This window comes from Ptychodera flava, chromosome 6 (assembly GCF_041260155.1).
Source record: "Ptychodera flava strain L36383 chromosome 6, AS_Pfla_20210202, whole genome shotgun sequence".
NCBI lineage: Eukaryota > Metazoa > Hemichordata > Enteropneusta > Ptychoderidae > Ptychodera > Ptychodera flava.
The window spans coordinates 8,445,191-8,473,077 of NC_091933.1; the positions used below are offsets into that span (position 1 = coordinate 8,445,191).

Genomic DNA, 27,887 nt, shown 5'->3' on the forward strand with positions numbered 1-27,887 from the left:
ATTAACTCAATGAGCGAACACCTATCCCTTTTTGACAAATTTATTTGAACGTGATATAATTTCCTCCTGACTGCTTCTTTTATAGCCACTCTCTCAATGACCACTTTGTAAAATTTTGATATGCGTCACTCTATATTTGATACCATCTCTTGACAATTTGCATACAAGAGGGCGACACATCATTGATTAAAATGAAAATAAAGATCTCGCTTTTGGGTTTTTTAAGCATAGTTACAGTAGGCTTTCTTCAAATGTGTCTCCCACTGTTTACTACATTCCCTTCTGTTTGTGGGCGGTTTGTGTAACTCTCTTTGAATCGTGACAGTAGCTCACTCATTAAATACTACAAACAATTTCAAATGTAATGACTGCGAGGTACGAAGACGAACTGAAATATTCAATACCGTAAACTTTGAACCAGATTATAGTGATTCCTGTCAAGCATGGCTGCATTATTGCAATATGCCGGCTGGTTTCCCTAACAGGAGATTAGATTAACTGTCCCTCCTCCATTCAGTGACGTTGGTGGACGTATACGTCACTTTGTGCAAAGAACACAATCCGGCGCAGATACCTCCGAGTCACATCAGGTACACTCTTATAAAGGCTGCGTCAGGCCGTGCATATCCAGTCAGTGCGGAGAGTAAACATATAATGCATGCCATGGGTCCTCTTGAATCTGCCAGTAGTTTCACCCCTCCACGTTGTTAATGGTGTTCGAACTCCGATGACAGTCACCGCTGACAGGCTCGTCACAAGCCAGCCTGCTCCGGCGAGTGTGATCGGCACAGTTGTCGTGAAGATGTTTCGGAAGTGCAGGCTTGTGGTCGTTCTCTTGGCCGTCTTTGCCATCTTCCTGTACATGAGTCCCGACACAGAATCGGTGACTAGTGACAGCAAATGGCCTTACGAAGGTCGGAATCTTATTAGCAACGACTTGTCCAGCACTGACGATTTGATGGAATTTCCAGAAGTTGGCTTCACCACTGAGCAATCACATATAGAGGTATGAATGTTTGTCTTCCTTGCACTTCACAAAGGAGTCTTTGCTTAATAAGACAGCTTTCGCTAAAACCTACGTTATTATTTCCTTTCCGTGTGGTTGTCCGAATTCCAATTATTGCAATTCCAATTCCTCAAACGTCATTAAACGAATAACGCGTGTTTTAAATTCACCCATATTTTTAATTTAACTTGTGATTTTCGGACGCTGAAGTTCCTATGCTGCAAATTGTACAACCCTTATCCTGGCCATTCTGTAAATGTTTTACAATGTAACGGACAGGAGAATGAATCAATGGTTCTTTTCCGCGAAAGCAAAGTGGTATGCAATTTTTGAGATGGTAATGAGTTACAACAACTTGACGTGTCGGTTTCAATTTATCGCCGGATCATGACGGATCAGATTAAAGAGTATGATCGAATACGCACTCAACGAATTGTGACAAGCTGTGAATCGTAAAAGTATGCATATTCGATAGAACCTATGCAACGTCGTATAGCAAAACATTTTCATGGATTGTGTATTCTGAAGTATTTTTCTACAGAGACGAAGAGTTGACGATTATATCAACGTGAACGATTGCAATATATTATGGATGAACTAGACGGGGATAGTGTCATACTTCAATTTATATCTTCTAGGGACCTCGGCACAGTAGATCAGATCGCGAACCAGCCGACGAAAAGTGACGTCCCGTGCACTGTTATGATACTCGACACAATCGGGTTTATCAGGGAATATATAATCGTCTGGTAGTCTTTTATGCAGCTACATACACCATCCTCATTTTGAAAGTTTGACTCTGATTATCCATGCACATTTTATGGCTTTCTCGATGGGTTTGGAAATCATGGATTATTCTTTACACGATAGCCATGGTCTTTTTATGATCTGTTTTAATGGCTCTGATGTTGCGATGTCCTCGTCCGTTGTATGTGTTTTAGGGGCAAGCCAAAAGATGGCAATCTTTCATGCCATTTCCTTTATCCAATATCTTGATCAAATTATCGAGAAAATAACCAAGGCAGATGAGCGACATACCGGTCCCGTAATTGTTACCGTGTAGTCATGGTAATGGGGACATTTCTTCACATAGGGAACGTCCGGTCGCCATTAGGTTAGTTGCAGCTATAGGCATAACGGCGCGCCTCGCTAAATCGTGTTCGACTTCTTTTCTATACAAATATCACTAGTTGAATTTATGCGGTCGTCCTGGTGAAGTTGCTACTTTGAAAAAAAATGTGAAATCTGACTTTTGACTTCGAGTACGTTAAATAGCGTCACAGTTACTCATTTACCAACTCATGACTGTTTTTATTGTGCATGGGAAACGTTTCTGGAGTGACGATAGAGTGGCTATTGTATTAAATTTAATGCTCTGTGCTGCAGCTGTGACAATATCTTTATTATCACAATCCGTGCAACGCTTAACGGAATATGAAATGTTATTCTTCGTGAAATCAACTCGCAGGCGGGTATTTTCCCTTGATACATGTCCCTTGCACAGTGTAGGACAAGGAAGATTTTTCATTTCATCAAAGTGAAAAATGCAGTTTCAATTTCTGTTAACGTTTGGACGTTAGACTGACAGATAGGACGCCTACCTTGAATCGATTGCGGAATGAATTTACTCGGTTGTTTTGCCTTCGTTGTTACATGGTCACTCCACAATGCGGAGTGACCTTGGTTGTTATAATGTTGAAATGCCAGCCCGTGGAATGTTTATCTTTAACCGATTAACCGACAAACCCATAACCCCCTTAATTACAAATTCGCGAAGAAGAGCATACGGATGTCACGGTACGTTTTACCCTTCACTAACAGAAGTACAACATGCTTCACCATATTCATCATAATATAAATCTATTAAGAAATTTAAAAAATTATGATTATGAACATTGTTCATAAACAAAAATAATATTTCTGTAGCCTTTTGAATACTATACATAAAACAAACTGAGCCGGAATCCTCGATGATGTTCGAAGTTTATATTACTGCAGTTGTAGAATTGCACAGAATGTGTATAGCAATGCACAGTCATAGTATCGCCTTTGCTGTCTTACCATTCAGTGTCGACAGCCGGCGACGTCGTTCCTGCCATGGCGCATTGCTGTACACAAGGTGTGCAACACTACAAGCGCAGACATTCGGCATTAATTCAGAACATTATATAGGATTCCATGCGTAGTTGGCTATTTATGCATTTGCTTTAATTTGTTGTTTCTTATGACAAACACATCAACAGTCTTAAAGTCTTGGCAATCATAAAAAAAATAGGTATATCAATTGACAGGTTAGCCACTCGTAGTCTATTTGTCAATGGCATTTGCTCCGAGGCTCTCGAATATCCCGATTAGACATATTGACATCCTTTAAAGCCCCCGCCCCCCGTAATCTCGCCCTTTCTCGTATTTAAGTTTGAACATGATGTTTTCATTTCTCCTGCGGGAACCGCAAACATTCGCATTTTCCTACACTGCCATAGACACATCCAAGATGACAACAACACGGCTGCAATACAGCAATTTCATATAGGTTATCAATTTGTCAATCAGTGCCCCCTTTAATATCAGTTTTATCCATTAACAGGAAATTTATTTAATTGATACAATTCCAAGAGGGAACAAAAGATTGACAACGAATTTACGAGCACTTCACATGTAATGCAAGAACCTGGGAATGCTACTTTCATGTTAAAAGGGTGTCTTTTCATAATACAGTTAGATCTAGGGCCACATCAAACAGTCTTGGTGCAGATTTCCATGTCTTACTTCTTCCACCATAACACCTCGTCGATCACGTCGCCCGATGTCTGATTGGAAATCTCTTACTTCCTGAACCGTGTATTGAATTCAAATTAGTAGCAGGTCGTTCACTTTGGTCTATTCAAATATAGTCTAGACATAAGTGCTGTTATTATTTATTTTATCAGGCGGACTAAAATAAAATTCTTCGTTTGCCGTCAACGTGCGGGTAGATTTTCAGGGGAAAATGAAAAAAAAAAACAAACACAATGTTAACGCTATTACAAATAAATGCCAATAAGTCGATTCGAAAGTGAGATTATGTAAGAACATTTGTGTTTTATTTTTGTGTTTGTTGTTTTACCTGGCGGGAGGATAGGTTTAGGAACATTTGAGATGGGCAAACAAAGAACTGTCTTTAAACCGCCTTACAATGCACTGTCCGTCGAATTTTAATTGATCGGGCTGAACCACGCGACTGACCACAAATACACATTATATTACCATGTCCTGTCCGTCGCATTTTGATTGGTCGAACTGAACCAGGTGACTGACCACAAATATAGAAATAACGGACGACGCGCTGACCATTAACGTTTATTTATGGGCAAGGGCGAGAGTAAAGCCAAACATTAACGGGCGAGGCTTGCTGAGCCCGTTAATTTGGCTTTGCTCTCGCCCGCGCCCATAAATAAACGTTAATGGTGAGCGCGGAGTCTGTTATTTCAATTATATTATCAACGAACCCCGAAAAACCGTCAAAATTTACGAAAATTTCCCATGCGAACGACAACTTGGCCCCAGAACCTGTCAGTGAAAAGTGCGCGCGCTGCAAAAATTCTGCAAATCCGGAGAGTTTTTTTACTAAAACGTCTAAACTTGGGCCACAAATGCTCCATTTTATTTTATGGTTGATTATGATCTTTGTACAAATCACAATTTTCGTTTTAGCCGTAAAGTTACTTTGTTTACGATATTATTCATATTCACGGGCGTGAAAACAAACCATTATTGTGTATTTGTGGGCAGTCACGTGGTTCAGCTCGACCAATTAAAACGCAATGGGCAGGGCATTACACAGTAACGGTTTGTTTACATGCCCGTGAATATGAATAATAAGATTAACAACTCAAAGTATTGCTCAGTTACAGCTGAAACGTAAATCATAATCAATCACAAAATAAAATGGAGCACTTGAGGGCCAAGTTGAGATACTTTTTTCTGAAAACATCTCTGCATTTGCCAAATTTACAGCGCGCGTGACAGTGCGTCGCGTATTGCTCAGTTATTGGACCCAGTTGTCGTTCGCTTGTGAAATTTTCGCAAATTTTGTCAGTTTTCTTGAGTTCGCCCGTTAATTTTTGGCTTTCCTCTCGCCCTTGCCCATAAATACACGTCACCTTAATGGTCAGTGCGTTGCCCGTTATTTCTATATTGAAGGGCAATTTAAAAACAAACGTCTTCACGATATTCACAGAAAAACTCTGCGTAAATGATATGCTCTGTGAATTGATCCAATGATTTTGATATAATCTTTGACCTGTGTTACTTTCTTTTGTTCTTTGTTCCTATCTTATAGTCCGACTGGGAAACCGCCAGCCAAAGTGGCGGATCCTCATTTGACAGCGCTGCAGGACGTCGGTATTTTTTACCAGTGTTCAGGTTTGGTGGCGGACCAAACAATCAGTACAGAAGTTTCAAAATAGCTGTACGATTTGCCTTGCATTTTAACAGAACCCTTGTCCTGGGACCGTTTTTTAACCACCCACTGATCAACAAGTGGGAATCAAGAAACTTTTCTCAGACTTTCGACATAGAAAAACTTGGTCAACTCGTGAAAGTTGCTCCTCTTGAAGACTTTTATGCCGATTGTCACGGAGTCATCGAGAAAATAGTCCACGGCAAACCTTTCATACACAAGCCAAAGGATTTTGAATATTACGTCGAAAAATACAAAAGGACAAGGCGACGATTTGCTCAAGCTACGGGAATAAAATTTCCGGGCCTCGGTAGCATACCTCACAGTACACTGGGAAGCGCTCAGAGATTTCAGAATGCTACCGTAAGTGACTGTTTGGCGTTTTATTGCCCCTACACCATCGACTATGAGTTTATGAATCTAACGTCACCAGTCAGTACTGAAGAGTTCTACAAGACCGGCAAACTCATCGACGAGCACGTCGTTAGGGCACCTTACGTTCGGAAAGTGGCGAGCGTCTTTGAACAGGTCATATGTAAAGGGACTCCGTATGCCGTGCTCCATTGGCGAGTCAATGACGATTTCATGCAAATGTGGTAGGTATACATTTTTGTTTGTTCAGTTTTCATGATGTAGTGTCCCCTTTGAACCATGAAGCCATACAAGTTGTCAGACTGGGAAATCCACATAATCCACATAATTGAGACAAGTTATTCGTTTACGCAATCATAAGCTTACCTGTTCATACGAATGGCGTGGCCGTTATTTTACGTATTGTGAATTTCGAGTCGTTTTAGCAGCCAGTCATGTTGTTCAGTACACGGTTGTACAGAGACAATGTTCAGCATCTGGGTATAAAGTGAACGAGTGGTCTATAAAACGTACTTTTATCATCGACTCAGGGACAGATATTAGGACTCTCAAACTTTTTCAATTATTTTCTAATATACCACTTGCAGAAGTTCATTTTAAAGCTCTTGTTATAAGAAAACGTTTCACTGTCTTACTTTTTCGAAATTCGAAAAGTTTATTTTTTCCCCATAGACAACACAGGGATGGCGGCAATTTTGAATTTCAAATATCGGTAAATCTTGGGTAATTTGTTTCTCTAGTACCACAATTTGCACGGTGACCCCCGATTTTTGTCATTGATTTTGAAAGAGAATGGTTGAAAGATGCCTTAAGGAAAGTTTGAGCAAAAATTTAAATCTTTCACTTTCGAGGCGCATGCTACCTTAAAGACCGAACCCACTAAAAGAGCGATGAAAAAACGTTTTGAGATGTCCAATGCAAATATCAGTGTCGTGTAAACTAAAACATCATGACTGGTTTTCAGAAGGTGTTTCCCATATACTTCCCCCTGGCTGGAAACACACAGAAAGGAAGATTGACACTACGGATAAAAGATCTTGGTCATTTACTTCCTGACTGGAACCACACACAGAAACCCTACGGATAAAATATCTTGGCCAGAACAAACATTAAATTATAGATAGTAGTTTTACTCTAAAAGAAACTTTCTGATTACATACCCGATAAACGGGCATGGTAATGAAAGTTTAAAATATAGACTAATTTTTATTATCGAAACTGACGTGCCATTGCGACAAAAATTAATTCAGAAAAAATAAACGCTTAGGAAGTGTACCATAGTCTGATATTTCATGTCCCATGGTCGGAGTGAGAATTCTCCATCATTGATTTCCGGGGCATCCATTTAACTGTAGAATAATTTAGATTGACGTGTCTGTTTTAAAGCCTGGATAATGTGCGGCGATATGGTCAGAACTTTGTCTCACTCAAAGAGCCGGCGGGCAATCTAAATAGTTTTGAGTGAGCACGTTATTATCATTGGCTGAGGAGGTCAGATATAAAACGTCATTAGGTGATGCGAAAGTCACATCGTGCATGCAGAACACCATTCGGTACGGCTTTTAAGGCCACTTAACAAGATGTATCTGATGAAAATGGGAGATTCTCGTCTCTTCTCAAGATTTTGTACTCTATACAGCAACAGTTCCTCTAAAAACACGAGTAGAAGAGATGGCGTAGGTTTAAAACGCCGATTTTCCCGTGTATGTTCAAAATCTTTGTTTCTAGGGGTTTTCTACGACACCGTTTCTTCCCGGCATAGACTAGTCTGGCAGAGACCCTGCGATTCGCGTTCTTCCCTGTTCATGCTGTTGGAACACGCGCGCGCCCTTCAGAGACGCGACGCGAATGGAGTCCCATCGTGGGCGCGCACAAAACAAGGCACAGCGACTGTGGAGAGTCTAGGCATAGACAAATGGCCATGGGCTAGCTGTTGTTTAGCCATGTATTGTCAAGCATTCATTGGTTGGATTACCTGAAACACACATTTTTTATTTGGCCTTATCTGCTACTTGTCCGGCATAATCAAAACGCAGAAGCGAACCAGCAACACGTTAAATGCCGCTGCTTACATAGATGAAGAGGATAGATAATTAATGGCCTGGCCTTATTAGGGAAAGAGTTTCAGTTCTACACAATGACGCACTGCTTTTGAAAGCTTGTTTGTTCGAGGAACAATGCCCAGTGGCCAGGAGTGTACAGTGGAAAGCTCTTAATAGTGTTGACTGGGCAACAGAGAGATTTTTGAGTGGGGGAAAGGAAAAATGGATGCTGAATAGAACACATTAATTGGCTGAGGGGAAATTTGTCAACTTGTCGCGGGAGGGTAGTAACGAACATTTAAGATTTTCTCCTGCAAGTTGTGATTTTGCTCAAAATAAGTTCGAATAATATTTATAGTACAGTGTATATGAGAAACACCTCCGATTACAAATTCTAAAATCTATAAATTGACATAATATTATATATGTGAAACACCTCGAATTACAAATTCCAAAATCTATACATTTACATAATATTATATGTGTTAAACATTGATTACAAATTCTAAAATCTAAACATTGACATAATATTACATGTATATATGTGAAACACCTCGTATTACAAATTCCAAAATCTATACATTGACATAATATTATATATGTTAAACACCTCGTATTACAAATTCCAAAATCTATACATTGACATAATATTATATATGTTAAATACCTTGTACTACAAATTCTAAAATCTATACATTGGAATTATATTATATATGTGAAACACCTCCGATTACAAATTCTACAATCTTTACATTGGCATAATGTTACATATGTTAAACACTTCCTATATATTACAAATTCTAAAATCTATTCATTGGAATTATATTGTATATGTGAAACACCTCCTTTTACAAATTCTAAAATCAGACGGTTGCTGCGGAAGGATGCTTCACGAAAGAGATTTCACAAATAGTGTCCACAAACTTATGGCCAAGGTTACCCTTTCTACGTAAAATGGATTCGCCATTTTAAATTACGAAAACGTGTCCATATTTCTTTCATTTGTTTAAAAATTTATTTATGCAAATTCATGGTTTCTTGTTGTTTCAATGGTGCCCGGGAAATTTTATCAAAAATTTCCTTCTGCGTATTCTAAATATTGTGAAGGATTAGATCAATTTGAGTTCAGTGTAAGGAGAAACGTGTAGTAAACTAATTTCTTCCCGGGTTGTATGATTCATAACATTTGTGCGTGCCGTCTGAAAACCATGAATGATTTCCCCTTCTTACAGCAATGCTATTCTACTTATCTCGGCATGTGGAAAATAATAAAATCCCACACAACAATGGACTGAGATGGAATGCCTCACATGGGAATTTCTAACTTACGTTAAAGGTATACTGTCATCTGTTCCAATTTTGCCACTGTTACCATGGAAAGAGAAAATCTAACCAATCACAGATTTTAAGCGGGTGGCCGCTTTTTAAAAACAGCGCCCTCACATGGGCATTTTGAATACCAAGGAACGCCCCTTTGACCATATATGGGCATATTCAGATTACAGGTGACTGTATACCTTTAATCTGAGGTTTTCACTCTCGTTGGAGCCTTCGGCTTGTGTGAGATAGAAATTCCCCAACGAGTGTGAGACATTTCATTTCAGCCAATTGGGGTGTGGGGTTATTTTCCTCACGCCACTTCAATACTCTGAGAAATTGCAGTTATCGTGTTTTATTGTGGAAAACGCAGTTGTCATCAGTAACTTTAGTATTAATAATTTTGCGATGTATTAGTCAAAATAAATTGTGCTTTTGGCCAGTATTCATGCATATTTGTCACCAACGTGAACTTTACAGACCCATTCACTTTGAAGTGTGTCGTCCGGCCACGCTATAGTTCCGGTTTCATAGTTACGTCCATTCGTCAAATACTGCGCGTAGCTTGAGCGCGGCTACATCTAAGGGCTAATGAGCATTCGTCACACGATAATTTATTTCGCTAGCGCGACAGTTCTGAGTGTCACAACGGATCGTCACACGCATGCATTCGTTGTTTAGGGGGAGGGGGTCCGATGGAACTTAAGCTACAAATGAAATACAAAAAGCCACGCCCTCCTTATTAGTGTTCTACAATATGACCCTGGATTATTCATGTGATTAGATTGAATCATCTTTTACACCTGTGAACGTACTGAGCCGTCAGTGCCAAGCGAAATGTTAATGAGGTGGAGTTGACATTTGGAAGTACCATGTGCACATGACACTTATTTCTCTTGATCAACTTGAAAATTTTATATTTGTGAACAATAGTGCTATTTCCTACTTGTTATAACCTGTTCAGACATAATAAAGTCATGCTCGTATTCTGTTCTATATATATGAAGGTCATTTCAGTTGTTTTTGCCACAATTCAATACAAACAGTTGTAAAATTCCCCCACGACAGATTGTAAAATTTGACCACCCCAAAGAAAAACCTGTTTTGTTAAAGTCAACTCACCGGACTTCCACCGACCCCTTCCCGTAAAAAGGGAGTGCTCCGAATAGGGCTTCTACTTCGTTTATACAACATGGGCAAACGATTCACGAGTAACACACTTATCTCTGAGATATTTCCGGAAAATGGGTCGACAGCTTTTTTCTGGCGGCTCTTAGTAGCAATACGCTGTAGAAATCAAATGATACGCAAACTGCAATAACTTTTGTGAACGAGTGTAGCCAATTTATTTCCGTTCAATGAAGATGGAAAATATCACGCACTGGAAAAATTGTAAAAGAAGCTTTATCAGGCCAGGGCCATGTGACATATTGGTCCTCTGAAAGTGCAATTGCTACTACACGAGATTTTCACTGAATAGATTCTGTAGCTGTAATCCGTCTATTCAATATGTTTGTGATATGTACAGCTTATAAATGCAACACATCTGATATTTCATGTAAAATCTTGTTATTGGAATTCTACCCCTTGACAAAGGACAGTTTTTCCGTGTTTACACATACTGATTGACGTGAATACAGAATGATACACTGTCAGGCTTGTTAAAAATATTACATTTAAGTATGATTGTTTGAATACGTGAACATATTGTTGATTATTAACAGCAGGCTTATTAGCAGAATTATTATTATTAGCAGGATATGCTTACGCATCACCTAGATTATTTTACAAAAACTGTAACAATGTAAAAGTTAACGAGAAATTAATGTGATAATGCTTTGCGCTGTCACTAGCGTAAAATTCATAAAATAATTCAGTCTATCATAATATCACTTTGAAATATTTTAATTATTTAAAGGCACTAATTTAAGTCGTTTTCAGGTCAAACATAATGAATGAATGAACAGTTCTTAAGCAACATATATTACAGAGAAAGTAGAAGAAGAATATCACGAGCTCGACTAGAAAATTGTCAAAAAGGTAGATTAGCCAGCCACTTTGGTAAGTTACACGACATTATGCATATGGAAAAGCAATGCTCTCCCTTTCAGGCATGTCAACTTCTTTCCTTGCCAGGGTCAGCCAAAACGATGTTTTTCGTCAAAAATTATTCGTAATCGGTCATCAGCTGTTACGTTATTGTGGCATATGTCTGTGTTGCCATACCTAATTTACATGAGTGATGCTTTAGTAGTACCCAACGATGTTGCTGAGTTTAAACGTTAATTTATGGCATTTTGGCTTCGCCTTATCCAGTCAGCCATTTACCTACAATACAGTGAAGAATCCGATCAATCGAGCATTCATGAATTGGAAGGTTTCATACTTCCAAATTAAGGCAAACCATTAAAGGGACAAAGTCGGCCATTATTCATGAATTTTGTTTGATACTATAATAATACTACTTATTTTGTTGGACATTTTGAAAGATAAAAATGAATGAATGGGTGACCATGCATATATTCGCCCCCGGTTTTAGACACGATACATGAAACCACCGCGAAAATGATTTAATGGTCTGACCATTAATTCGTTTTCGCGATGGTTTCATTAATTTGTCGAAAACCGGGGTCGAATATATGCATGGTCACCCATTCATTCATTATCTTTCAACATGTCAAACAAAATAAGTAGTATTTAGTATCAAACAAAATTCATGAAAAATGGCCGACTTTGTCCCTTTAATGTAAGTTCATTTTAATTAATACAATGCTGACGGTAAAAATTGAGAAAGGCCAGCAATTAACTAGTAATCATCTACTCATATGTTAATCAGAAATTACATTTGAAAATTATCCGACGCGCAGAATACATACGGTAGGCTAGCCATCCATGTAAAAATGCATCATCGACTGGCGAGTGTCATCTAAACCAAGTTGCCGAGTGTATCTGTTGTGCTAGCGACGCTATAACCACTGAAAGCTCTGGATACTATTACACAAAGTGTAAATACAGAATGTCGCAGATGTTGCTTTGTCTGCCTGTTTGCCTGCTTGACGGGCACTGTGTACAGTGGAGATGGCAAAGTACAGCCACTTGTCTCTGGGGTCGTCAATCATAAAGCCGACGCACAATAAATATAATTCCTTGATTTTTGGGCCAACCCCCTCTAAAATGAAACTCCTTAATACGAAATTGGCTTTAAGGAAAAGTATGTTGTCTATCATGTATGAAGAATACCAGCCATCTTTCACGCAAACGTTGTGCAAAATCTACAAATGAATATTGATACACAAACTTTACGTTTACGCTTTTCCAACGTTCCAGCTAGTCTACATTCTTCTATCAGAGTTCAAATCATGGTTTTTTATTTTGGTTTTTTTTTTAAGGTTGTCGTAATTTGCGTCCCATTTTTTATCTCTATGAACGCGGAGATATAGTACTGCGTCGGAATCGTGTTATAATCTTATTTAGTGGAGTCCACACGGAATACGTGTCCTTTGTCTGTAATGTCATTCTTTCCCTTCACCTTACGCTTTCAGGGTCTAAATTTATTTATTTCATTTTTTGTTACAGCAGAATCAAATGATTATAGCGATTTGGGCAAACGAAATGGGGTCTTACCCCTCACCTCCAAAGCTAAGAAATTACGTTTCTAGTACGTCAGCTTTAATGGTCGACGGCCCCTTGGACCATCCGTCGCCAGTGTAAACTGAATTTCCAACCTTATTTATATTATGGAACATATTTATCTGCTCGATCACAGTGTGACCTGGTTTGACAAATTGTCGAAACTGCAATAGAATCCAATGACATTTCAGGACTGCCAAACCTTGTGGCCTACCTAGCTGGTCTATATCAGATACTGTACCGCAAAGGAAGCACGTTTGTCCTCCAGAAAGTGAAGATAAAGTAATTGAAGGGATACCGCTTGCGTACCCTAGATTTGATTACTTATTTCCCCATTTATGCAGACAATTTCTCTAGATATTGTAGCTTTAGAAATTGTATCCTGATCGTGACAACTTGCTGATATTTCTTACCTGTAGGCCTGGTTATAGTGTTTACCTTGAAAGCTTACATGCAAAGAAAATGTAATGATACAACCCAGTAAAACAGACAATGGATTTTAATTGTTGTCTGTAGATGATATCATGAATGGCAAGTTTAATGTTGATGAAATGTGATTCAAATCTCCATCCCATCTACATTGAGAGTTGCGCGCTGTAGTAATAAACAAGTAAAAGTTGCAGATGGGTAAGTCCCCCAAAGCCCAGTCGTTCGACTTATTTCGCCTTTCCAAACTTAACACGAAGGTTTATCTAAGTATTTCACGCCTCTAAAACTCTCCTTGAAAATAACTGTGAATTGCGAGGGATTCTGTTTTACATAATGGCCATACCGCTGAACTACCTCACTCGGTACCTTTTCTCCACTGACCGCATGGTTAAACCCCCGTGCGGAATTAATCCAAAAATCTAGCAACATATTTATATAATGATTGCAATTTCAAAAGAAGACAAAAGACAGAAACGCCTCATAATCTTCTTAACACCATAGTTCATCACTATCCCGGGCCTTTTCGAGCCGGGGTTTAAAGGCTGTTCGTTTTATGGCTGCGAGAACAAAGGCGGTTCGAGGGTGAATCTTACCCCACTTCCTCATCGTCATCTAACTTGATGTCCCCTAAAATTGAGAGATTTGCCTCACGTCTGTCCCGGCTAGAAAGTCAAAGAGTATTCGATGTAATTTTTTCAGTGTCAGATTTATGCCATTTTCAACTTACAACTACCTGGGAGGTAAAAAGTATATTTAATTTACCTCCATGCAACTCTAGTAGGCAAATAGATGCATTTTACTTTTGAAATGTCATAAATTGCCACGAACACATATTCAACGTGACAAGAAGAGCACAGTCTGTCAACGTTCGTCTTTGAATGCAAATCTGTTCCGAGTCGTCGAGTTGGAGTAATACACATTGTCACCTCATAAAGGTTCAACCAGTCTCTCCCGTTTAGTTACAACAGACATAACAATGTGCGTTAGGTAGGCGTGGCATCTTATATATTTCAAGAAAGTATTGAAGATATTTGACCTGTAATGACGACACTATTGATAATTTTATCACTTATTTACCAGACATGCTATTATGTTTTAAATACTTTATCAGAACAGAGCCTTTTGTTGTCTATGCTTTTCAGAGGTATTTGTCTGTAGTTGTATTGATATCTTTTATCAATACATGAGTTATTTCTATCTAAAACAAGGAAAGCATGCCATACGACGTATAAAGTGTTCCATGGTAGGATAGCCTTTAATAACGTTTCCATACCTTACCCAATTATTCAACGCACAAATGCGAGAGAACAAGGCAGCATAACTAAAGGGAGGCTGTCGTCGGAACTGCGCGTGTGCGACTTTGTTGTTTACAAACAATCTGTGTCATGCATGATATCTAGATGCATCAATTCAACATACCAGTAACATTCAAATTTGACGATATTCATTGTGAACAAACATATTTTAACTTTCATCAATCGCCAACGTACCCTAGATACAGTGTTTACATCGGTCGTAGGGGTCCCTGGCAACGTTTGGGCAGAGTTCTGACGTTCGTTATGCGCTTCGAGACACACACCCATGCCGTTCGGATTAGCACAAATCACCTCGTAAACTATCCACTGCCATATTTTAATTATTTATCGACCTTGCCAGTGTTATCTGTACTGCATAGCCATTTAACGACAAGTAGTTAAACCCTGACCTCTGCACCTCATAAACAACAACTGAGAACAGACTGCGACACGACACCTATACAACAGCAGCTGGTACTACAGTAACCCTTTGACTATATGCAGCGGAGAGATTTATAGAGTATTGACCTCGTTACACAGTTTCGGTTATAAAGGATGGCCTATTTGATTTGGGAGGGACTGGAGAATTTAAAAAAAAATGTTGCTTGCTGGCCGTTTATATTAAAAAGTTGTTTACCCAGTTGGCTTGGGAAAAATTGCTTCAATAAAGACAATAATAAAATAATTTGTTGCCATTTACCCTCAGACAATTGTGTCTTCAGTGGTCTCCAGAGCTGTCGCCTACGGCGGTTAATTATGGCCCGGCTTTCATAGACGGTTTAATAATTATTCTGCTGCATAGAATGTATGGTATGAATGGATTAGTGGAAGTATACGAGTAGAAACCTGAGTATGCATGGATATGTACTTGTATTCTGGTTATGTGTAAGTTATTTACTAATACATTACTGCTACGCGTCAGATAATGCATTGTCAATGTTTGTCAAACATCAGTTTAATACGTACATTTGTAGGTTAAATTTAACATTTTCTTTTGAACTGAGTTTTAATTGAAAAGAAAGTACTGGTAATGCCAATGGCATACCTGTTGTATGTAATTTGATAAAATATTTAATGAAGAAAACAAAATTTTTCAGCTGTAACTCAAACCTACGTAGATAAATTTTGTTTTGAGATATTCACTTCATGTGTGATTTCATTAACTCCAGTCTTCTGTCCCGTATGTTTTTGTTTTTTTTTGTATTTAAAATTGTTTTATTGGTAACATTTTTTAGTAACATGAATTTAAGATAAAAATGAAGTACAGTGCTTAGTTATCTACAATTTTGTGTAAAATTGAAATCCATTTGTTGCAATGTCTCTCTAATTTGTCTTTTTCCAGAGCTATTTCGTACTCTAGATGGTAGTTGAATTTCACTTGCAACATAAAAGCTGCAAGTGTGGTTTACTCTGTTTCATTTTCATGGCATAGATGTGTCTTTTGGCTAACAGTAGCAAGTGATTATGAATGTCAGAGTAACCGTCAACGCCAAAGAGCACTTCATTTAAGTTATGTCTCGTGAACAAACTGAGAGATGCCTCGAAAAATGTGTGAAACTCGTTCCAGAAGGTCTCAGTGAATTTACAGGTGTAGAAAAGATGATCTAGTGTCTCGTTGCTGTTTTGGCAGAATGAACAGAGCGGTGATTGGTCCATGCCTCTTCTAGATAAATCGTAGTTTGTGTATAGAATATGATGAAGAAGTTTGAACTGGAATTCACGTGTTTTTGTGTCTATGGCTACCTTAAATGGTAGACTATATATGGGAGACCATGGTCCAGTAAAGTCATATTCTCTTTCATAATATCGTTCATTAATTGGACTTAGTTCCTCTTTACTGTAAATGGCGTTTCTGATGCTCTCCCTGGTAACTTTGTGGGAGGGTCGAAAGTTACAATTAAAAAACACATATTCATATTCATCTTTAAACACCGGTTCAACCAGCAATGGCTCCGGCCACCTAACTCTGAGACATGTGATTGCTCCATAAAGAAGGAGGTTTTTGTTGGTTAATTTTTCCCATGACAGATACCCCTCCTCGGTAAGTAAATCGAATATAAATTCAAACCCTTTCTGTCTTAGCTTTGGATTATAGACAGAATGCCCTCCAATTAGAACATTTCTGTTGTTCCAAATTGTTTGACAAGTAATGTCAATCTCAGAGTCATTGACCTCAACATTGCATACCGACCAGGATTCAAGCATTTCTTGGTAGAATCTCGGTAGGGGCAGGCTGAGTGATTGCCTTAGTTGTTAAACAATGGTGGAAATTGTAAAAGATATTACCTGCAAACACTTCCAACAATCACCCGATTTCCTGGCTTCTTTTTCCTCCCAATTTTGAAATTTCCAGAGAATTTAACTCCACTCTGGCTGGATCAAATTTTCTGAAATTTTCACATTATGTTCTTTAGATACTATTTAACAAAACGACTATTTAATGTCGTTGGCAATACAGATATTACATTTTGAATAGGAGGCATTTTAATTTTGCTTATCATGACTTCAATCAATTTTTTGAGAGTCAGTATTTAAACCCCCGCCATTTTAGAATGAGGATAGATAATGCAAAATACAATAGTTGTTTTTTCTACATATACTCTTCTTTCAAGTGAAATATTACATTTCAGAAAATAACGTCAAGTTTTTGACTTAAATTAATTTTTATTAAGGGTTTTTACCCCAAATATACTCCCACTTCATCCTTTGAGTAAACTACTGCTACCATACTAAACTTTAGAGTCTCTGCTTTTTGGAAAATATATAGTATGAGAGGGTTTCCTTGTCATCTTCGATGAGAAATATTGCTTTGAAAAAATCTGTGTTGGCAACATGCAGCTCCACCTTAAGTATCTGAATGTTAACATCTGTCCCTAGGGACCAGCAAAGTGAATTTCAGAATAACTACACAAGCTGTGATTACAATTTAAAAATAAAGACAAAAAATTATAGGAAATTGCAGATGGACAGAGGTAACATTTTTCACGATTTGTATATATTGAATAATCAAGAAATGTCAGGATGTGTTTTGGGAAGGCCTGCATGATGCATCTACCAGTCCTTGTCATTTCCAAATTTAGTGATGCTCCACAGAATACTGGAGCTATCCAATAGCTCATTACTCAGAGTATACACTGTGTAGTAACTCTAGACTGAACGTGGGCAATGGTGTCGCTTGTATGTTTTTGCATAGACTATGAACGAAATATGGGTTTCCAGAGGGTTGTTTACGTAAGCAGGTTACAATGTGTAAAAAATTACTTTATTAATCATAATCATAATTTATTAATAATCATAATTATAACAACGATGGGTTTTCCAGACGGTATTTACAAAAAATGGACGACATTGTTTGTTAAAAAAAGTTTTAATATTCTGTAACATTCATATTAATAATTTATTAATATTCATAATGAATTTTTGATCATAAGAGGAAAAATCATCACAAATAATGCCTAATTGGCCTGTGTACTCGTTGTTAACGAACCGAATCACGGCTAGCGGCTTTGGGATTATATAAGCGACTTTTGTCAATTGTGTTCACTGGCCACCAGATGCGCCATTGATATGCAATTGGGAGATTCCCATTTATCAAAACACCATTTGTGACGCAGAATAAACTGGAAACTGCAATTTCGCCACCACTAAGCAGTGCTTTAAAGGCGACCCTATTGTGATTGTCATAACACAGTTCGTTTCCTTCACGTACCTTAAATGATACTGATTTTTGAACCTCTTTTGATGTCTCATATTTCGTCAAAGTCAGGCCAGCCGATTCCGCGGAATGGGGGCATTGCATTGACCTTTGCCTACAGTCACTAGACGACGTTACTGGAAACATCAAAACTACATTATGAAAAATATTATCTTACTTTCATGAAAAATAAGATCAACGATAGTTATTGTATACTTATGTCAATTTTCGTGAACAACAGTCACCAAACTTTTAGTATCGTATTTCATTTTGAACAAAAGCGTGGGTAGGAAATTAAACAGAGGATGCCAGCTATGAATAAACAAGTTCACAAAGATAGCTTATGAAATTACATTACCGCACGTCTTACATAGTACAAAATGCGGACAATGGTGTAAACCAAAAGATGTGAGTCAATAGCTCATCAACGGCTTTTGTTCACCATTATGTATCTTTCGTAATTATGAAGTCATGTCAAAAGTAATCTTACTGTCAATTTCAAAGAATGTGCAATGTTCGAGATATAGAAAGAGAAGACAGATCTTGACAACTGTGATAGTGTTTCATGGGACAATTGTCTTACATAGAGTGGACGGGTATGACATTGGTACTCTTCGAGCAGACATGGGTAAACATAATATCATAAACAGGGTATATGGTGATATTATTAACGACATAAAAATATCTGACATCACGTTTCAGACACTGCGATATTTTGATGAGGTAATTACATGTACAGTGCTGTAATTGCATGCTGTCACTTCTGTAGTTGTGTCATTCGGTATATTTATAGAGAAAATGGAGGTATATTTTATCCCTGCATAGAGCACATGCTTTGTAAGCATATATAGCGAGTGCGTGCTGTGACAGCGTGATGTTGCATGTCATATATTGACATTGATGTTTTTATCTATTTATTTATTTATTTATTTATTTATTTATTTTCTTATTTATTTAATAATATTTTAATAATATTTAATTCTTAAAAAACGCACTCCACAAACGTCTCAGTGCGCTGTACACAACTGTTAAAAAGATACAAGAAGACAGTTAAAAACTTGAAAAACTACAATTACGAGTAAAATTTAGTAAAAAGGTGGGTCTTTAAAAAACGTTTAAAAGATGCAATATTTCTGGCGCAACGAATTTCCGAAGGCAGTGCATTCCATAGCAAAGGAGCACATACCGAAAAAGCTCTCTGACCGTAGGACTTATTAAAATAGCCGCGTGGAGGAGTCACACGCAATTTCTCAGAAGATCGTAAATCTCTTGCCGGTACATACAGGTCAATTAAATCAGTCAAATACAGAGGTGCATCACATCTGACAATCTTAAAAGTAGTTAGTAAAATCTTGAAATGTATTCGAGCTTTCACAGGTAGCCAGTGTAAATCAAATAAAACGGGAGTGATGTGGTCATATTTTCGCGTATCTGTGACTAGACGGGCTGCCGCATTCTGAACAGAGAGCAAATGATTTAACTGGTCATTTGAAATGCCATAAAACAGACTGTTGCAATAGTCAAGTCTTGAGGTAATGAATGCGTGGATGAGTTTCTCTGTCGTGGGCTTGTCCAGTAATTTACGAATTTTACCTATTTTTGACAAAGAGAAATATGCGATCCTACATAGCTGACTGATATGGTCACACATAAAGCCATCCCTGTTGAAAATAACACCAAGATTCCGAACGAAAGGAGAGGGAGTGATGATAAGTTCACCAATCCTGAGGCTATTCAGTTCTGCTGCATCTTTTTTTAAGTCTAATGAAAAATGAACAACTTCAGTTTTGTTATCGTTCAGCACCAGCATGTTACTTCTCATCCATCCGCGAATATCATCAACACACGTTTCAACTCCGGCACTTACTTCGTCAGGTTTATTACAGATAATGTACATCTGTGTATCATCAGCATACATCATACAATCAAGATCATGGCCGACTAATATCCTCTAGTGGTGCTGTGTAGAGCGTGAATAAAATTGGCCCGAGAACGGATCCCTGTGGAACGCCATACTTCACTTGCGAATGATGAGAAAACACAGTCCCAACCTTGACACGGTGACTGCGATGGGCAAGATATGATCGAAAATACGAAAGTACTGTACCAGTGATGCCAAATCTAGATCGGAGGCGATGTAATAAAATATCATGGTCGATCGTATCAAATGCGGCGGACAGATCAAGCAAGATCATCCTTCTTTTGATTCAGGGCAAGCATAACGTCTTTATGGACGCGTAGTAGAGCAGTCTCAGTGCTGTGGTTGGCACGATATGCACTCTGACATCTTGTGAAAAGCTGATACCTGTTGAGATGATCGTATAACTGCTGGGCAACTATTCGCTCAAGAACTTTGGAAAGAAAAGGTAGATTGGACACAGGTCTGTAGTTCTTCAAGATATTCTCGTCAAGATGTGATTTTTTTCAACAATGGCCGAATTATAGCTGATTTAAAGTGACTTGGAACAATGCCAGATGAAAGTGATGCGTTGAAAAGTTGAGTGAGGAATGGTGCGAGAAGATCGATAGAGTCTTGAACGAACTTCGATGGCAACACGTCAAGGTCACATGATTTTGAGGACGACTGCTTTATTAGTGTAGTAACATCGTCAACTGATTCTGCAGCAAAATTGGTGAAGGTGTGACTCGGTAACACGTCGTCCTTCCAGGCGTCAGAACATCCATCACGGCCTTCCCGAAGTTTGGAAACCTTGGACTCGAAGAAGTTCATTTATTTATTTATTTATTTATTTATTTATTTATTTATTTATTTATTTATTTTTGATGAGTCAACAGTCATGAGGGCCGGTAAAGGACTCCAGCAAAATGACAATTATTACATACACTAGAACACAACAGACAGCAATTATAGCATTCAGTCATAAAACATCTCGATATAAATGTTTCAAGAGAGTCTGAGGTCTTAAAACATCTACGACAAATTCATTACTATGGTAAAATGTCAACTTTCATGTAAACAGGCATAATGACTGTCCAAGTCTTTCAGTCGCCCACAACTTGTGCGGACATTGGGATAGGAACGGCTGTAAAACACATATTGTACGGAGTATACCCTTTCATGCGTTTAATGTGCCCCTCCCCCGTTTTAATGTTATCAGCATGCTCACGAGCATCGTCTGTCATTTAAGATGTGTGAATTTCTCTCTTTTCTTTCTCTCTTTTCTCTCTCTCGTTTCGAGGAAGAGACTTGAGAGGCAGTGTTTTAGATAAGACCAGATTTGACCGATGAAATAAGTGCCAGTTGACTGCGTACATTATTAGAATAGACATCCCGTCTCTGCAAAAACACATGTTGCAGAGAGTTTGAAATGAACATCGCAAACATATGCAAATTGGGGGAAATTGAAAACTACAAATCAGACTGTCATTTGGTTTGTTGGTAGAGGCAAGGTGTCTGAATAATTGTTCGGCTTGTATGAACATGCGAAATTTTCTTAATTCACGTTAAGCATTTACACCAAAGGTGTGAATTTGATTTGAAAATAAAAGTATTGCTGGACACCAACAAATCGCACCAGCTAAATTTGACACGGTAAAATTCTGTAAATATCATGTACTTTTTTTATTTCCAGGTGTGATGCTCTTAAGAGCTCCGAATGTAAATTGTTCCGACAGCTGAACGAAACGGGCGAATTTATCGCAATGCAAATTAGGAAGACCATGGAAGAGGCCAATCTGCATTGCGTCTACATAGCACGACCACCAGGATCATGGGTAATACATCCGTTTGATATTTTGCAGCTGAAAAAATAACATGTAGAGTCGTTTAACAAGCAACATATCGAGAACTTGACATCTTATGGATTTATTTCTATTTACCAAATCGCAAAACATGCATTATTTGTGGAAAATTGCTAAACATGTTGTCCACCATCTATTACTTCTTTGCATATCATCCCTGTTATGCGGGGGAGGGGGGTATCTTTCTGCGCACGCATCAAAATACCTAAACGGTACTATCTGGGAAATTACGCAGAATAAACTATGCAAATATAGAAACATGTCACCATCCAAATCAAAAGATACAACGGCACTACCGTAAAGTCGCAGTGCCTGTTATGGTGTCTCTGAAAGTCGAAAACTCCACCTGAAAAAAGATAACAGCCATACTTGTAACACCCGACATGATTGTGACACGTGGACTGATTTTGCAGGAGGGAGTGATACTTATTCGAAGAATCAAGTCAGAGAGTGCTACGGCATGATGACATCATCGTGTGAACGAATAAGTGGATGGATGGATAGTTTAATGAATATAATGAAGGGAGGAGTGAATGAATAATGAATGAATGAATAAAGGAACGAACGAAATTATAATTAAAATTTAAATAATGAAATTCAACATTCCCTTGCTGTGCTTCCTGATTTTGAACAGTTTCATCAAGTCCTACACTTATTACATCATTTGCATATTTCGTTATCTCTCGGGGCGTGCAGATACTCTAAATTCTCTGAGTGGACTTGCTCTTCTGGAGACCATTCTCATAGTATGAACGGAGTCACAAGCATGACCTAGAATGTACAGACTGCAATGTGAGGTAGTACACTACAGCATAGGTTCCAATACACTAGTCATTGAACCAGATGTATTATTGTGGAGTGTATACTAACTTAACGCTAAAGAATCTGCCCAATTACAGGGAGAGACATTGATCGGGGGCAAATTGTTTTCCTTCAAATCCGTATGTTCGTATCAGTACTGTCGTCGTGATTTTTCTATGACCACTTAAACGCTATAGGAACGCTCCATTGATGGTTCAAGTGGGTAATATTGGGGACAGCGCACTATCATCTGAAAGTTGATCAAGGTGCGTTGATGCGATTACTCACAAAATTTATTAAAAATTATTGAAAACAAGCGTATTTGGTCGCCAGCGTGATTTTTCTGAACGGTCGGAGGATCGTACAAAACAGCACAGAGGATTGTCCGATTAATGTTAAGTAATTCATTTCCTTGGACAAATTTCAGCGGATGAGCCTAAGGCCAAGAAAAATAAAACGTTTGTTTCTCATCCTCGCGCGCTTCAATTCAGACCCGCCGCGTCAACCCTTTTTTCTGCTTATGAGGAAATGAAATAAAAAAATAAACGCAAAAATAAGCTACGATAGTGCATAACACAGTGCTGTATAAACAGAACCGTAAACAAAATAATATAATTGACAGTAACATTCATTCAGAACTGCACGCATATATCACTGTTAATGTTATATTACACTGTCAAAACTGTACATTGCTGCACTAAAAGTCAAACCGCAGATCTGTTGCTCTACAAAAATACTAAAGCAACACTGACTGCTGTGCATTTATCTCTGCGTGCTTTCCTATGTCATTTTCATATCTTTTCCTCGTTCTTGTTAATTGAAGAATTAAAAAAAAACTTGAGAAAAAAAAACCCACGTCACCGCATCGTTTTTGAAACATGTCTCGGATGAGAAACATAGTTTTTATTTTTATTGGCGTTAAAGCCCTAATAGACGCGAATTTATGCATTATTTTCATGATTTTATTTTTAAACCAAAGTTGGTTCGTGTAAATGTGCTAACTGAAGGACGTGTATTGAAGTATCACTGCTCGCTGAGTTGGACCATGCCTACACGTTTTAACAGGTTAAATAATAAACGGGTGCTGCACTCATAAAATGGTGCCCCCATGGAAAAGTACAACAATACAGTATTTCCTGCACATGCACTTAGTGATCATACAAGAAACAAGCATGATGCCATTTACTTGAATACACAACACACGATGGCCAACATTTTGTTGTTGTAATATTCATTTTGTCTGTCACATGATTAGTTTTTGAAAATGGCGGGAAATCTAAAATGATGTTAAAATGTTTGAATTTGTATGTTACTTTCGACACTTATGACAGTGTTATACACTTTTTCAGTCTTTAATGGGTCCTATTCAAAGAAATCACTTGGAAAACTGGGGATATTTTGAGATCAGTTTGTAACACATTCGCAGCTATTGAGGCTTTAACCTTTCATTTTACGGTTGGATAACATTGGATTTTGATTCATATTACACCCTGGTCCTGTTCGGATTGCTCAATCGTAGGAGACCGCCAGAGATATTCAACACCCTGATGCCACATTGATAGTTACCGATTAACGATTTGACTATGCTCACAGAATATGGAATGCGCCCATCAGAACTGTCAGTAGAGGGCGCCATGGAACAAATGTTTCCTCTACGGCCCGGGCGGTGAATGTACTTAAAAGGTGGTGGTATGCTGGGTTTCTGATAATCAAGGTGCCACATTATATATTATTGCCTGAACACATGGGTTTATTTGCCCGAGAGCAGGTGACAATTTTGCCCGACGCCAGGAGGGCAAATTGTCTCCCGCTGCGAGGTCACATAAACCCATGTATTCAGGCAATAATAATATTATTACATGCCCTCTTCAAAGTTAACGCTATAATTATGACAGTTAGTTACATGCAAGGCATTCTCAAACAATCTCATCATTATCGACCAGCATCTAACAGATCCTAACGAAAGTCAAAATAGCAGGGCAGGAATGGATATTTTACATCTAGCGTTAAGCGTAGTCTACTTTGACGTCGAAAACGTCGAAGGGCTTCACCGAACTGGGTAACTATGGAAACCGGCCAGTACATCGTTCGCGCGGCCCACTAACTCCCCGGGTGTTCCTATTCAAATAATTGCACTGATTTGCATTCACATCGAGGCATGCAACAAACATATCATACGCACATACTATACCTTCATTAGTGACCCAAGCTCCCAGGCCTGGGTCCCTAGTGTTTTTACTCAGCCGATTATTTTGTAAATTCTTTGTCGGGTTAGATTGAGAAAACCGCAAGACATAAACTCCTCAAACTTGTCAGGGTGATCCTTGACTATGAGAAGTCGTGCACCTGACCCTACAAATTTCGATTGGTCATATAACCTGCCATCTATCTGGAATTTGTCAAAAGTTAACAACATTTTCTTCTCTAAAACAGCTGAGGGAATCCACTTCATGAATTTGGCACAAAGTATCTGCCTTTTAACCTCCTTAATGTTCGCCAATTAGAAGAAAATGAAATATGGCGTTTTGCGGCAATATTGGATTTTACGAAATCCCCCCCCATTTAATTGGCACGTCCCTGCAAATCTTTAAAACTCTTCTTCTCCAGAACTAGCAGACGGATTAACTTTAAACTTGGTATGTTGGATTAGAATGGGTGCCCCTTCTTAGTTTGCGAATGAGGAAATGATGCCGTTCAGAAGCCATAGCTCATTTACACAGCCATTAATATTCATATAACTGTAGGCTGCGCAGAAGGGGCTAGAGAGTTCGGGTTTTCAGGAGAAAGGTCACTTTGGACCAAAAGTTGTTCCAAACATATATGGTTGACCGACTACCTACTTGTGCAGTTTTGGATATTTTCACTAGCAACAAAGTCCCCCTACACACGCTTGGTCTGGAAATTAGTTTCAATTGAAGGCTTAGGGACCGTTCAGTTTTTACGGCCGGGGGGGGCCGGCAAAATCTTGTCGCCGGTGTTCAAAAAAATGATGACCCCCCCTGCATTTTTCGCGAAAAAATGATGACCCCCCCCCTTTGTCAGACGAAAAAAATTGATGACCCCCCCCCCCCCCCCCCGCTGAAAAATAACCAAAACCCATATGTCAAATTTACCCGCACGGTTTGGATTTGAACTCCGGTACGCAGCGCACTTTATTCGTGTAGCAGAGATGCCAGTGTACAAACTTCTCAGCCACATCCATGCAAACGTCTGTTAATTAGGACTACTGTAGGGCAATTTTTAACTTCATTTCCACAGACAACTTATGTCCATGGACATTGTATAAAGTAAACTTTATTGGAGTGGTTTGCCAAAGGCAGCCCTCTGGTTAAGAGGGTCATGGGCCATTACGTAAAGTCAACTTTATTCTAGTGGGCAACCAAAGGTGGCCCACTGGTAAAAAGAGGGTCGATCATGGCCATTGCATGAAGTAAACTTTACTGAACAGGGCCGCTGAAGGCGTCCGGCCGTTAAGGTGGTCGTGGGGTATTACAATAAAGTAAATTTATTGTAGTGGGCCGCCGCAGGCGGCCCGCCGGTAAAGAGGGTCGATCATGGCCATTGCATGAAGTAAACCTAATTGGAGTGGGCCGCCAAAGGCGTCTGCCCGCTAAGAGGGTCATGGGTAATACATAAAGTATATTTATTGTATTGGGCCGCCGAAGGCGGCCCGCCGGTAAAGAGGGTCAATCATGGCCATGGCATAAAGTGGACTTTATTGTAGGTATTATTTTTTGAAAATGTGGTGACCCCCCCTTTCCTACCAGTGAAAAAGTGATGACCCCCCCTTCTTGGATTCCAAAATTATGATGACCCCCCCCCCCTGGATTTTGCCGGGCCCCCCCCCAGCCGTAAAACTGAACGGTCCCTTAAGACAATCTAAACTTTCGGCCCTTTACAAGTGACTGTGATTGGTAATCCAAAAGCAGAATATCACTTCCTAGTAACAAGGACCACGCCCACAGCAACAGGCAATCTAAGTGATTTTCTCAAAACTAACCACTGGACGGAGTGCATATGTGAATGACCGAATGAACCATTGTTAAGCCAACCCAAGCAACCGTGACAGAGCCCACTGTAATAAAAAACACTATGTTGATGCTGAACAAACTGATTGGGTGGGCAAGTCCATCAAAATGTTGAGCAAAGACAACAATAAGTAGCCCATATGATGACTCAGCAAAATTCAAGGCCCATTGATACGCCTGAGGCGGTTCTCATAACTTGATGGATAAAAGCTCAATATTACTTCACATTCTGCCACGCTGATCTAATGTTTGAATGAATTTCATGTTGAACTCTAAAAAAACACCTTTAACTCATGGTCTAGCTTTTTAAGCCATTACCTGAGTGCTGATGAGCTGTGATTCAACGAATAGACTAGTTCTATTTTTTAACCGAACTATCTTCAAACGAATCGTGAAGTGAATTATTGGTCTGACACCTGGTATGATGACCCTTGACCTAAGCATCTGCATATCCCCATGTATATTCCCAGCATATCCCTATGTAGTTGTCCGCAAGCCCCATAGGCCACCGAGCTGTGGTTCATGTTAGAAATTGGCCGGAATGGAGCATAACCTTTGATGACCTTTGACGAATATTTATAATTGTCAACGGCCGAAACCATGTGCCAAGTGAGCCCTATACACACATACGCCTCTGTGGAGAGCAGCAAGAGCAACCAAAAGTCCGCTCGCGCGACATTTCAAAATTTAAAGCCAGCTATTTCCGCTCTGCAATCATATTTTGGGGCCTAAGCTCCAAGGCTTGCCAGCTATGTTCCCTAGTATAAATGACGACATACACAGCAACAAAGCAATTTTCAGCATATATGAAACTTTCCGGCGATCAAATACTCTACTTTTGGAGAATTAATTCCATCACTTAGTTGCTCTTTCAACAAGTATGTAATCACCCTTTCCCAAGCCATGTTATAATAATCCGTTTTGTTGTCATGCAACATCTGTCACATATTTAAGCCATATATTTCACATATTTTGACGGATTTTGCATGAATTGGTTAAGCAGTTGTCAAATAGCTTTCTTTTCAAACTTGTGATATTTTTGTTGTTGTTGTTTTTAGGATAGCTATTAC

General features: G+C 38.9%; 1 protein-coding gene across 1 annotated transcript in view; it reads left to right on the plus strand.

The window, feature by feature from the left end:
• The first annotated feature begins 528 nt into the window (after positions 1-528).
• LOC139134753 (uncharacterized) overlaps positions 529-27,887 on the plus strand; it is a 33,528-nt gene continuing 6,169 nt past the window's right edge. Inside the window, exons 1-3 of the mRNA XM_070701778.1 lie at positions 529-1,006; positions 5,328-6,043; positions 21,820-21,961. Coding sequence (XP_070557879.1) covers positions 659-1,006; positions 5,328-6,043; positions 21,820-21,961 — 1,206 coding nt within the window. The 5' untranslated portion in view covers positions 529-658. The remainder of the gene's footprint in view (positions 1,007-5,327; positions 6,044-21,819; positions 21,962-27,887) is intronic.